At 56.7% G+C, this 13896-nt stretch overlaps 1 protein-coding gene and 1 long non-coding RNA gene across 6 annotated transcripts in view; one reads left to right on the plus strand and one right to left on the minus strand.

The window, feature by feature from the left end:
- Positions 1–13896, plus strand: part of DAB2IP (DAB2 interacting protein) — a 186499-nt gene that overhangs the window by 9258 nt on the left and 163345 nt on the right. For 2 of the 4 annotated variants that reach the window (XM_086683903.1, XM_086683904.1), the window contains exon 1: positions 12998–13255. The exons of 1 other annotated variant lie outside the window; for it this stretch is intronic. Coding sequence is in view for 1 of the 3 variants with exons in the window: in XM_086683898.1 (XP_086540024.1) it covers positions 11920–12022 (103 nt within the window). In the remaining 2 variants the exon portion in view is untranslated. Of the gene's footprint in view, positions 1–11810; positions 12023–12997; positions 13256–13896 lie in introns of those variants that run through there. One more of the 4 variants, XM_086683898.1, reaches the window with a different exon arrangement.
- Positions 630–13181, minus strand: LOC147575035 (uncharacterized). Of its 2 annotated transcripts, XR_015243027.1 has the most exons (4): positions 12525–13181; positions 12190–12265; positions 3930–6390; positions 630–2892 (listed from the first exon to the last, which is right to left on the minus strand). It is a non-coding gene; the product is annotated as an uncharacterized LOC147575035 (long non-coding RNA). The 2 variants fall into 2 exon arrangements; XR_015243026.1 differs by having other exon boundaries at positions 630–6390; positions 12525–12981.

Raw genomic sequence — 13896 nt, forward strand, 5'->3', positions numbered from 1 at the left:
TACTCAGAGAGCCTCTAACTTTGCCTTTCGCCAGCTCTGTGGAAGGTGAGTAGGGTAGCTGTGTGCTCTCATCTGGGGTTCTTCCCCCAGACTGAGCCTCGGATAGCTTGGAGGGGATGGACAGGCCCCCCCCTCAATCTCTCTCTCTTGCTCTGTTTCTCTCTGTCTCATTCTGTCTCTCACTGTCTCTTTCCATCTCTCTGTCTCTCGCTGTCCTTCTGTCTCTTTCTGTCTCTCTGCCCCCGATAGTGATTCTAAGGGGCAGCCACTGGAATTGGAGGAAGAGGGTGATGGAGCCTGGGGGGCCCATGTTTGATCTATCTATCCATGTATCTATGTATCTGTGTATCTATGTATCTATCTATCCTTGAAGTTGAAATACAATGTTATATCAGTTTCAGGTACGCATGATAGTGATTGTTGACAATCACATACATTACGAAATGTACTTTTGTGAGCGTACTTACCATCTGTCACCAAACAAAATAATTACAACATTATTGACTCTATTCCCCACGCTATGCTTTTCATCCCTGTGACTTAGGTAGTTTATAACCCGAGGTCTGCCCCTCCGAATCCCCTCTACCTGTTTGGCCCATCCCCGCCCCCTGCCAACCATCAGCTTTTTCTCTATGTTTAAGAGTCTGTTTCTGTGCTTTTTCTCCCCAGAATCCCTAAGACCCCCAATCTACACCTCTGTGCAACAGAGTGTCCCCTCCCCTGAGCCAGGTCAGCTAAGTCCGGGTGGCTGCCCACCTGTGGGAGGTCACAGTCCCAGCAGGAGACGCCGAGCCTGGGAAGGGACTGAGAAGCTGAGACGGGAGCCAAGAAGGCCGGTTGGGCTCCTGGCCACTCACCCAGGCCTGCTCAGCTGGTTTCCAGTGCTGAGGCTCCAGAGGTCTCCGTTCCCCAAAGTCCCTGCAAGCTCAGCTTCTAGGGAGAAGTAGGAGGGCAGGAGTAGGTGGCTGTCCATCTGAAACTGGCCAGGAAGGGCAGTGCATCTTGACAAGATAAGCCAGCCAGACAGGGAACAAAGACAGGGACGGGACACCGCACAGCACATGGAACTCTCTCTGGAAAACCCATTTTACAAAGGAGGCAGGCAGCTGAGGCACAGAGACGTTTGGTGATTAACCTCTGGTCAAACTACTAGGAAGTGGCCAAGTCAGGATTCGAACCTTGGCCCCGCTAACTCCAAAGCCCGCATGGGTCCCACCGTGTGCCAACACAGAGTGCCCCGTATCCCCAGCGTTCCAGGCAGAAGCAGGAGGGGCTGTCTCCACCTGCCTGTCCCGCCCGTCACGTAGATGTGCCGGCTGAGACTTGGGAGGGCCAAAGCCGTCAGGTGAACGGAGGAATCAGGGCACCATGCAGTCAGAGCCGGCTTCGGGGAGAGGCAGCTGGCGTGGGCAGCAGGGGAGAGCCCCCACAGGTAGAGGGGGTGGAGAGAAATGAGATTTAGGTAAGTGGAGGGCAGCAGGGAGCGCACCTCAGCAGGAGAAACAGCAGAAGCAAAGGGACTGAGGTGGGAATGAGCTTCCAGAGGGTTTGGCCGGAGGCCTGGGAGTGACTGCTGGGAAGGCTGGGGGGCGGGCGGGGGAGGTGGGGGGAGCTTTACCCTCAGGTCGGACCTTCAGCCTTGGCACTATTGACATTTAGGGCCAGACAACTCTGTCCAGCCGGCTGTCCTGCCCCTCCCCCAGCCCAAGTGGTGACAATCAAAAATGTCTCCGGCCATTGAAAAATGTTCCCTGCGGGATAAAATCGCCCCTGGTTAAGGATGACGTCCGGCAGTAAGCAGGAGCCCTGGGAGGGATTTGAGCAGGGGAGGGGCAGGGTCCAAAATGTAGCCAGCAATCGCTTGCACTCCTGCCCCTGGTCCCTGCCCCTCAGTGCCCACTCCGCACCTCGTCCTGCAGCCGCCCCGGGCTAAGTGAGTGTGGATGCCCACTGGATGCCAACGCAGATGCCCAGCTGAGTGGTGGGACAAAAGGGCTTGTGTTTGGGGATGGAACCTCTCCCTCCCCCACCGCAGCATGGGGGGTGGGAAGGCAGTGATCCGAGAGCCAAGAGGGGCTGCAAGGCTGGGGCAGGGGCTGTCAGAGCCCAGAGTTGGATAGAAAGGACTAGAAGGGGGTGGGGAAGCTAACCTTCTGCTTGAGTTCCTGTTCACAAACAGAGAGCCTAAAATCAAAGCATCCCAGCCAATCTGCATGGACTTTCCAACTCATTCTGACCCCATGGTCCTGGGGGTGAAGGGGTCAAGGGCTGCATTCCAAGCTGGGGGCCAGGCCAAGGTGGGAACAGCCGGCCGCCCAAAGCCCCTATTCTCTTCTGTGCGCAGGATATGTCTCAGAGGGAAACAGGGCCACATGGAGGATGTTGAGGGAAGGTAAGGGCAGGGGAGGGGGTGGTGACAAGGGGAAGGAAAGCCCCACTTTCACAATCTCCCCCCTCCCCCCTGCCCCAAATGAGTGTGCAGCCAGATGAGCTTCTGAAATGTGCACTGATCTCCCCATCGCTCCTGGCTCCCCACGACCCTCAGGACCAGCCCACAGCCCTGGGACAGCCTTTCGAGGGTGCTTGTCTCACTGCACCTGCCACACGCGCCCCCCCCCCCCCAAGTCCACACTTCAGCCACGCCCAGGGACTGACAGCCTCTCCAAGCCTCTCTTCTGAGCCTGGGGCGCCCACATCCTCCCACCTGCAGTGTCCCCGGACTGGGCTAACTCCCACACATGCGTCGGTGCCCTTTGGTGACCCATGCCTCCAGGAGGCGGTCCCAGCTCCTGCGATTGCCAGTGCTGATTGCTCCAGGACGCAGCTGTCTTTGTGTGTGAAGTCTCCGTCCTGGGCCCGCACCCCCTGCAGCCGTAGGCCCGGCAAAGAAAGCTGAGCATTTTAGAAGGAAGGAGAGAGAGGGAGGGAAGAAAAACATGTTTTTAGAGAAGGGAGAAGACAAGAGAGAGACAACACATAGGCAGCAGTGGGAGGGGACTAGCCTCTCCTCACGGTCACCAGTGAGTGTGCCCGGCAGGCTGACCCCACGGGCCTGTGCGGACAGGCGGGTATCATTTCTTTGTGCTCACGCTCCCGGACAGCTCATCGCTCCAGAGGCAGGGCCTTGGGCACAACCTGGCCTTGCTGCCATGCCCCTCCTGAGTTTGGCCCTGGGTGCCCCTATCAAGGCAGGACAGGTGTTCAGGGGGACGGGGACCCCCAGGGAGGGACTTAGCTGACCACCTGCACTGCGGGTATTGTCAGCCATCAGTGGAGCTCAGATTCCATAGTCCTAAGAACCTCAAGAGTCAACAGACTCTGGCCAGGCCAGGGGTTTTCCAACTGTTGGAAGAATCCGGGGGGTCCCAATAAGATGCCAAAATAAGAGAGGCCCCCCCTCTTCCCCGAACTCAGCTCCGCTCAGAGCAGCCGGCTTTCATCTGACCTGAATACCAGGCGTGCGTAAAATTTTTCGTTTGAAACGAGGGTTCGGTAGCTCCGTCGGTTTGAAAAGAACCCACCTCCTCAAATAGATGGGGAGGCCAAGGCCGAGGGAGGAATGGAATGGCAGAGCCACGTCAGCCTCCTGGCCCTTCCTGCTGGAACCCACAGCTCTCTGCTGAAAGCACGAATGTGATTGAAGAACAGGAATCTGGAAGCAGGTTTGGTCTGATAACACCGAATGGCGGCCAAGGACACTGGTTGCTGGGGTGAGGGGGGTGGATGGGACAGAGGAACTGCTCCAGAGTGGCAAGGGAAGAGCTGAGCTGGGTGGCTGGTCACCGTGTCCGTGGTGCACTTGCACTCGACCCGGCCCGTTTCCAAAGCTGTTCAAAGATGCTACACAGCCTTCCTGGCTTCAGCCACAGTAGCAGCAGATAGAGAATCAGAATCTCAGGGGCCAAGCCTCAACTCCTCCATTTACTCACCTGACCTGGGCCAACTTAACCTCCTCTTGAGACTCCATTTCTTCCTCAAGAAAATGGGACTAACGATACTCCCATATCAGAGTTGTTGTGAGGGGTACATGAGAACACAGAGTAGGGGCTGAACAGGTCCTGGTGGGCTCAGGGTCCTTCCTTGTACATGAACTTGAGGGAGCTCACAATCTAAGGATCAAACCCCAGCTATGCCCCTTACTAACTGTGTGACCTGAGGCAAGTGTCGTAACCTCCCTGCCTCGGCTTTCGCATCTGTAAATTAGGGATAACAGTTGCACGCACCTGCCTGATGGGAAGTAATGAGTTAATAAGCATAAAGTACCTAGAACGGGCCGCCTAAGTGTTTGTTATCAATCTTTGATTTCAAACAATAGCAGAGACTAGGTCTTGCAGAGGAGAGAGCCCAGAATGGGATAAAAGAATGAATGAGGGAATGAATGAATGCAAGAAAAATGAGGGTTCTCCCAGGGAATGCCTTGTGGTCCTCACCCATTAGTGGTGCCTTCCCGCGGCTGCCCTTGGCTGGGACTGCCCTGCCACCCGCTCCCTGTGGCTCGACCCCCTGCATTTTTCTGCAAACACACAGGAGTAGGATTCCATTTCGCCCCTAGATGACTTTGGGTGATAAAGAAGAAACTTCAGCCTCTTTGAATTGAATCTTCTCTCCAGAACGTGTAACAAACCTGGAAATTGGAATTGCCCTGGAGCTGATTATTCTGGGAGGGCACCTCCTGGCATTAAAACTAAATTAGATCAAGGTACCTCTGTTATTAGCAAAATAATTCCCCACGATTACAGAATGCAGCCATGAATCCTGATGGCAGATGAACTTCAGGTGACTTACTTGAGACAAATAACTGTGCAAAAATCACAGGCTCATCTAATCGCTTCTCTGTAGCGTTGCAGTCAGGTAATTATGCTAATGGTTATAAGAAATCACCTTTTGTGGTCTGGGATTGGGAGGGCTTGAGACAGAAATGTGTGTGGCAGATATTACCTGCTTCGAGCAGGAGAGGCCGGGCGCCATGTTTGATTCTAAAATGGGCCATTTCTGGGGAGCTGGTTTGGTCCCTTGTCAACTGGGGGAGAAACCTGTTATGCAGTCAGAAGAGCAGTGGCTTCATTATTCATCTCTTTTCAGATCATCTTAATATAGGAAATTGAATTTGTCTAAGTTCCACTGTTGCGCATGGCAATTCCAAGAAGCAAATTAAACTATAAAAGCTCAGGACCTTTGAGTCGGTTCCATTCAGCGAATGTGTATTTGTGCCCGCTGGGTGCCCGGCACTGATCTAGGCACGCGCAGGGGGCACGTGCCCACATTTCAGACTGTGCCTGGTGCTCTCTGAACATGGTCTCTCGTCCCCTTAGCAACCTGACAGAGGTGGTACTGTCCCCATTTTAGAGACACAGGAAGCGGAGGCTCAGAGATGTGAAATGACTTGCCCAAGGGGCGGCTGCTACTGATTGATGGAGAGGATTATGTCTATTCTCCCAGAGAAATCTGGGAGGCCTCCTGGAGGAGTGGGCCTGGGGAGGGCATGGTAGGGTAGTGGAGGAAACAGTAGGGCAAAAACTCAGAGGCAGGAGATTAAAGCGGGGGGCGGTTTCAAGGATGGGAGTTGGGGTTGGAAGAGTGCCCGAGGGTCAGACAATAGAGACCTCAAATGACAACCAAGGGTTTGGATAACGGGAGGGATACAGTGGAATCTGAGCGGTACCTGGGCTACAGTCTGGGCGGTCCACTCGTGGGCACCTGGCAGGAACAGGGTCAGAAGGTGATAAAGGAAATAAGGGATGATTTTTTGGTATAAGTATGTCCCCAGTGTTGCATAAGACAGACTTACGCTAAAAAATTATTCGTCGTTTATATGACATTCACACTTAATTGGGCATCTCGGATTTCATCTGGCAATCCTAGCCCCGCTGGCTTCCGGGTACCAGCTGTTTCCTCTGCCTGATACGACTGTCCCTGATGGGCACACCTCCTGGCCAACTCCTATCCACTCTTTGAAGCCCTGAATTCCTCACTACTGCTGTGGCAACATTTATCACCCGCTATGATCATTAATTTCTTATGTAATTCTAATATCTATCGAATAGCTGTCCCTCCTCTGAGCAGCCAACGTCACTTGCAGCCGCATAGGAAAAAAAAAAAAAGTTAAGGCCATGCCTCACTCCATTTCCGGACCCCATTCCCACCCCAGATTGCCTCCAATTTCTGCTTCTGTCTCAGGATGAGCCAGCCTCGCTGCCCCTCCTGAGATCCCGCCTGCTTCCGCGAATATCACTCACCTCTCCCCCTCCCCTGGGTCATTCCCGTCAGCAGGACGCACAGCAAGTGCCTCCCGTGCTCCCCGTCACGGGCTGGGTTTTCTGGGAGGCAGGCTCTGAGACATATTCTCTCTCGTGCAGGGGGTTTTTCAGGGACTGTTCCAGGGCTCAGCGCCTGTAGGCGGGAAGGGCAGGAAGCCAGACTAGGCAGAAGAAGTTGACCCGTCAGGTAGTCACAGTGTTGGCCTCTGCCCACACCACGTGGGGCCCAGGAAGGGCCCAGAGCAGGGAAGGCCCTTCAGAGTTGTTCTGAACCCTGATCTGGGTTGCACATGACAGCATCCACCCCTCCCCCACCCCAGAACATTCCAAGCTCCTGGGTGTGGCATTGGGGGCCCCTCACGCCCCAGCCCTGCCTCCCTTTCCTACCTCCTCTCTCACAGCTGCTTGCTTGGAACTCCCTGAGCACACTGGACGGCCTCACATTGCCATACTTTCGCCTGGGCTCTTCCCCCTTCCCCTGGCTGATGTCTCTCTCTGCTCCTTTAAGACACGCTCAGAGGCTATCTCCTTAAAAGCCTTTCCCGGGGGTGTCTGGGTGGCTCAGTTGGCTCCAGGCACGATCTCACAGTTTGTGGGTTCGAGCCCCGCGTCGGACTCTGTGCTGACAGCTCAGAGCCTGGAGCCTGCTTCGGATTCTGTGTGTGTCTCTCTCTCTGCCCCTCCCCGGCTTGTGCTCTGTCTCCTTCTGTCTCTCAAAAATAAATAAAACGTTAAATAGCCTTTCCTGGAGCCACTACTGCTCAGGGCCAGCAGCCCAGCCTGCGGTGCCAGGGCTCCCGGGGCCACCCACCCACCTCCGTCATGAGCACTCTGGGGGCTCCTCCCATGTGGGCCCCGGGGTCCGTGCACAGTGGCGGCGTTGACTTCTCTTCCTGGCAGTTGACCCTGACTTGGGCACTTGGGGAATTCACGGAGGGCAGGGGTGGAAGGAAAGCTTCCAGGCTGACTGAACCGGGCATGGCTGTGCCCCTCGGAACAGGGTCACCCTGGGAACCAGAGCCATCCTCCACTTCAGGGTCACGGATATGTGGTCCACTCTGTCTAACTCCGGTTGCATTTTCTGGCGGTGGTGAGGTTTACACATCTCTGCTGTTTGTCCTCTGTGACCCTCACTGCCCCGCTCGCACATCCAAGCTTCCCTTTGTTGCCTCCTCTCCCTCCGTTCACGGCACCTCTGCCCCGGGTTCCTGCCAGCCTGGGTCCTCATCACATGATGTCTCCGTCGATGTCATTTTGAATCTCACCGCCATCATCAGGTGAGATAAAGTCAGAGAAATGTCCTTCCGTTTCCAACCGGGAGGCCATTGGTGACCTCCCTGAGGAGCACTGACATGGCAGACCTTACTCTGGGCAGCGTTCCGCCTTGCGTGGCCATTTGCATAGGACAAAGTGCCACCAGTAGCCTGTGTCACCAGGATAATATGACATTGTCCAGTGAGATCTGGATCAAAGAGGATCGGCTCATTAGTTCAGAAAATCTCATCTGAACCCGTGAAGCACACGGTGTTGTTCTTTCCCAGTGACCACACAGCCCTGTGCACTCCCTGTATTTGTTTGCTCGCACAACATGTAACACCGGCCAATTCATCTTCTGGAGTGTGGACCATCAGCAATTTGCCATCCTGTACGTCGCCTTGACAGAAGCTCCCGACGAGTGGACATATGTGGATTTTGCATATATAGTGCCGACGACGCATTTGGTAAAGCGCCTGAGACGCGTCCCCGGGGAGGGTGCCGCAGGCTCTGTCGCCCCTACAGATGGAAGCTGGCGAGGGAGAGACAGGTCCAGATTGAGATCCCTGGGCTACGTGCGAGAACAGATTGGAGGGGGCCAGAGTGGACGTGGGGAGACAGGGAGGAGGGTCTCTGGTTCTGAAATGCTATGCGGCCCCTCACCCAGGGGTGACACGAAGGACATGAGGAAAGAGCACCAGGAGCACTAACTCGGGGCACACTTCTGCCCCTCCCACCACCTGGGCCAACTTCCAGGTGCTTGTGTTTGTGCAGAGCTGGAGAACACTCCTTGGCGGTTTCTTCCCCCGCCTCCTCCTTTCATGGGAAGCCAACTGGGTCCCTTCCACCTTCCCCCGCAAACATCCTCCTCTTGGCCAATATTCACATAATTGCTACCTGTTCCCCAAATGGGGTCACGCGTTTTGCCTCTATTATCTCACCGAATCTTCGTGAGAACCCTTTGCAATCAGCCCTAATCACATCGTAGTTGTGCAGACACAGAAACCAAGGCTCAGAGGAGCCTCGATGTGAACTCAGGTGTCTCTGACCCCAACGGTCACATGACCTCCCAAGAACACTGCAGTGAAGACCAGGGAGTCAGTCGGCACAGTGGGATCGCTTTCTTTTTGAGGGCTTGGCATGACCCTTTCTCGTTTCTGAGTGTTTGGGTCCGCTCACCCCCTTTGTTCCTTCATGCAACCTTCCCGAGACGAGGTCTTATGCAGGTGACAAGGTTCGTGACCTGGAGGGGCTCCCAGTCTGCCCGGGGAGGAGACAGATCCACAACCATGTGCAATAATCCACAATGTGATAGACCCGGACGGGGGTGGGTGGATGCTATGAGAAGCCTCTGCCTGGGAGAGTGGATGAGGCTGTCCACGGGCTGAAATGCCAGCGCTGGACGGTAACAGAAGCGGTGGGTGGGGGGTAGGGGCGGGCACTCCAGGAAGAGTAAACAGTTTGTGCAAAGGCATGAAGGCATGCCAGAGGTTGAGGGGCTTGTTGCACGGAGTGGGGGAGTCTCGGCTGGTTGGGACTAGGGTTGGGAGGATCCCGGGGGAGTCTGAGGAGCAGGCTAGTCACGTTCTCGAGTTTTACAGAGCACTTCACCATGAGTCATGCTTTTGTGCTGAGCGCTTCGCAGACGTGATGGCCACATTATTTAAATCCGGAAAGTGGAGTTCAGAGCAGGACTGCATTTGATGTGGATTTTATATTTTGTACCACCCTGCTTGCTCCGTCCCTTTAAACAAAGGTTATGAAGGGGGGCGCCTGGATGGCTCAGTGGGTTCAGCGCCCGGCTCTCGATCTCGGCTCAGGTCATGATCTCGCAGTTTGTGAGTTCAAGCCCCGCGTCAGGCTCTGCGCTGATGGTGCAGAGCCTGCTTGGGATTCTCTCTCTCTCCGTCTCTCTCTGCCCCTTCCTCATTCTCTCTCTCTCTCTCACACACACAAAATAAATAAACATTAAATTTTTTTTTTAAAAAGAGGTTTTAGGGGCGCCTGGGTGGCGCAGTCGGTTAAGCGTCCGACTTCAGCCAGGTCACGATCTCGCAGTCCAGGAGTTCGAGCCCCGCGTCGGGCTCTGGGCTGATGGCTCAGAGCCTGGAGCCTGCTTCCGATTCTGTGTCTCCCTCTCTCTCTGCCCCTCCCCCGTTCATGCTCTGTCTCTCTCTGTCCCCAAAATAAATAAAAACGTTGAAAAAAAAAATTTAAAAAAAAAAGAGGTTTTAAATAAAAGGTCGCAAAGGGTAAAACAAACACCTAAGTACCTTGACCCAGGTCAAGAAATGAAACCTTAACCAATATGGATGAAGCCCCTTCCCACCATCCTTCACATCTCCCTCTCCCCGCCCCGAGGCAAACACTTTACTAAATGGTGTATTTATCACTCTTCTGAATTTCTTCATACTTTTACCCAAACTGGGCATTCCTGGAAATATATGGCATCGTTTCGTTTCTCACGTTTTAAAAATCTCCAGGAATGATCTCATCCAATGTGATCTTCTGGAACTTGCTCCCCATCCCCCAACCTGGGATTCGTAAGGAACCTCCATTCATTTTTCACTACCGTATAAAACTTCACTGACTGATCCACCCTTTGTTTGTACCTTCTTCCGCTGATGGACACCGAGGCTGCTTCCGATTCTTTATGAGGATTAAACACTGTGGCGATGAGCAAGCCCCAGGTTTATCCCAGAAGCCAAGTTCTCCGGGTCACCGGGGCATATTACCCATCTTCAACATTTCCGGATGCCGTCAAATTGTTTTCCAGGGTGGTGGCCCCCATTTCCCCTTCTCCCAGCAGTGTGTGAGAATTCCCTGTGTGCAACGTCTTCATCAACCCTCTGCCCTCCTACCTCTTTGCTCTCTGCTGATCTCAGGGGTGTGCAATGCTGCTTCCCCGGGGTCTTATCTTGCATTTCCCTGATTAAGAGGGAGGTTCTCTGCGAATTCATATGTTTCCTGGCCATGCACGGTTTCCCTTCTTCAAATTGCCTGTTCCTATGTCTTGCTCAACTTGCTCTTGTTTCTTTTGAGAATCGACTTGTAGAAGATCTTTGTAGGTTGTGGATACTGTGTCCCAGGAGTTTTATACTTTAACGAAGTGTATCAATCTTTTCCTTGATGGTTTGTGCTTTTGGGGTCTTTAAGAAATCTTTCCCTATTACACAAGTTCTTTGTGTTTAAGTCTTGAATCCACCTGGGATTGATTTTCTTAATGCATGGCGTGAGGTAGGGACTCCCCCTCATGTTTTCCCTCACATGGACATCCAGTCCCTCTAAAGAGTTCACCCTTTTCCCAGGGGCTTGTGACACCACTTTTGCCACATGTCAAGTTTCCATACATGTGTCGGTCTATTTGTGCAGCCTCCGTTCTAGTCCACTGGCCTATTCATCTATAAATGCATTGCTTTATCACTCATTACATGAACATGCCCACCAGGCTTTTTTTTTTTTTTTGCAAAGACTTTCTTCCTCACATGCTGTCTCTTGGGCTGCTAAGACTCCCTTATGCAGAAAGGAAACTGAGGCACAGAGGTGAGAAGACTTGCCAAGGTCACACAACCGGAAGATGTTGGATTAGGGCTTCTGTGGGATTCCGAAGCCACCCTGTCCATCTACCCCATATAGCCCAGGCTTGGAGGACCTCTACCTGAACCTCTGGCTCATCTCATACAGGATTTTTCACTCTTCCTTCTTTCAACAGGTAGCTCCCGAGTCATGTGAGTGTGCCAGCTTCAGAAGATGTTGGGGCTCAGATCTCATTTCTGGCGGGGGAGGGGGGGCCTCTCCCCAGTGCTGGAGACCAGTAGGAAGGGTGGGACCCTAGGTGGACATTTTAAGGGAAGTGGGCTGAAGACTGGGGGACAGCAGGAGGAAGGCAGGTGGAGTTTCAGAGTCAATTTAGAGAGCCCCATGCGGGGCGCGCACTTGGGGCCCAGGGCTGCCTTCAGAGAGACGCCGGCTTCCCCGGGGGGGGGGGGGGGGGGAATTAGAGGCGTCCACCACCCCCCCCCCCCACCCCTCCCGCCCTCCCGCCTCGAGAGGCAGGAATGTGAAGGATCAGCTTTCAGCAGAGCTGCGGCTGCCTTTCCAGGGAGCTCCCGGTGCAGGCCCTTCCCGAGCGGCCGAATTAACAGGTTCTGTCTGTCCAACTGGGAGAACAGCTCCGGCTAAAAATAGCGCCCTGCCCAGCGCTGCTGGCCCGGAGCCGGGGCGGCGACTGTGGGAGTCCCGGGCCGCGACAGTCCGAGGAACCGGGGGAGCCCCGGACGCCCCACCCCGGGCCCGGCCCAGTCCCGCCCCCGAGGCCGCGGAGGAAGCCGCGGGCACGGTGCCGTCCCCACAGGTGCCGCGAAGGGTGGCAGGCCAGCGGGCCGAGGAGCGGCCGAGGCCGTCCGGGATGGGAGCCGGCGGCGGGGCCTCCCGCGCGCTCGCCTGGGCCTCCCTGCCCCTGCTGGGGCCTCCGGCCGGCGCGCTCTGCGAGGACCCGCTCTGCTGCCGAGGTAAGGCAGGGCCGGCGGCGGGCGTGCCCCCGCTCTTCCCGGACACTTGGCGGGGGCCTCCCTCTCCTTCCCCACCCCGGGCCCACGGCGGGGGGCGAGCGAGGGAGAGAGGCCAGGCATCCGCGCCAGGCTCCGGGAGTGAAGCCAGGCGCTCTCTGCAAACTCACCTTTAGTTTGAAAAAGTCGCAGTCCGGCCACCACGTCTGAGAAGCGTTCGCTTCCCTTCGGCCTCAGTCTTCCTGTCTGCAAAATGGGAACAACAAAATCGTCAGGCTTTAGTGTTCGCTGTGACCCCGAGAGAAGTTGGGGGAACCCGTTGCCGCGGATCGCAAGCGTTCTGGAGAAGTTCGCCCGGATCCAGATGGGGTTCTGGAGAGTTTATGTTGGTGGGAGGGCTGCAAGGGCCTTCCCCGGGACCTTCCCTCACCTGCCATCCGGTCCCAGAGCTTTGCACCCGCATCAGCCCCGCGGTCCCCGCGGTCGGGGATCCAGGCAAGCTCACCGCGAAGTGTAAGGGGCCCGAGGACGCGCGCGAATCCTTGTGGGAGAGGAGGGTGTTGAGCAGAAGAGGGGTGGGCAGAGTCGCGGTGCAGTCCTCAGACCTGTACCCCCCCCCAGCCCCCAGGCCGAAGCCGGCATTTTGTCTTTGACGTCCCGGGGGCTGGGGAAGGAGCGCAGCCCGGCCGCACGGAGGGCCTCGGCGGGCTGGCGGAGACGGCCGGCTGGGACCGGGAAGGGGAGGGAGGGGAGCATGTGGCCCGGCCTGGATCCCGGGTCCGAGAGCGGACAGGGGGCGTGTGCCGAGAGCTGAAGGGACCGGACTTGCTCCGTCTGGAAGGCTGGCCGGGGCGGGGTGGCAGGAGTGGGGTCGATTGGCCAAACAGGTGCGCCCCCGCCCCGCCCCTCCCCGCCTCCGCCGGGTCCCGGCCCGGCGGGCGGAGCTGCGGGTGGCGGGGCCTGCGATTGGCGGGGCTGGGCCGGCCGGGTGGCCGGGGGAGCCCGGGAGCCCTGGAGCCCGAGCAGCGCGGCACAGGCGGAGGCGCGGAGCCGGCCGGAGCGCGCTCCTGCCGGGCCCGCCGCCGGCTTGGCCCGCTCCGCCTGGCTGGCGCTACGGAAACTTTGCTGCGGCCTCGCGACCCCGCGACCCCGCCGCCTCGTGACCCTGGCCCTGTGCGGCTCGGGCTCCGGAGCCTTCAGGATGGCAGCGCCCAGCGGCCCGGCCGGCGCGTAGAGGTAAGCGCTAGGGCCCCCGCGCCGGTATGAGGGGGGGACCCCGGGGCTTGCAAGGGTCCCAGAGAGGGTCCGAGAGGATCCGGGGGCCCTAATGGAAGGTATGGGGGGGACCGGACTGAGCAGGGGGCTGCGACTTTGCTTTACTTAACCCTCTTCTACCCTACAGTCCTCCTGTGCCGCCCAAGGATCTTTGCCAGGTGCGATGACCCTTTTAACTTCCCCGTGCGCCGGGCCTTGATCACTGGGTCCTGGGGAGAGAACAGCGGAGGGGGGGCGGGGGTGGGTAACAAGGATGGGACCCCAGCTGGGGGCCTGCAGCCGGCGGCGCGTGTAGAGTGGGGGGTTTCCTCCAGCCTCCCAACCCCAGTGCTTCCAGTGGTCCCCCCAAACTTCAGACCCTCCTCAGCTCACCCTGGAGGTTGGTAATTAAACAGCCACTCCTCTCATCCCAGAGCCAGGCACCCCCGGGCACCCAAGTTTTAGGTGTTGTTTTGTTCCACCGGTAGCCACTCCTCACTGTTCAGGGGGCGGGGTCATTGAAGAGAGGTCTCTTTCTGGCTTCCTGGGCTGCCCTGAACGGTGAGCTAAGCAGGGTAGCAGCAGGGACCAAACCCGTCTAGGTTCCAGATCGCAGCCTAGTG

The sequence above is a fragment of the Puma concolor genome, chromosome D4, assembly GCF_028749965.1.
Source record: "Puma concolor isolate L17-30 chromosome D4, mPumCon1.1.hap2, whole genome shotgun sequence".
In the NCBI taxonomy this organism is placed as follows: Eukaryota; Metazoa; Chordata; class Mammalia; order Carnivora; family Felidae; genus Puma; species Puma concolor.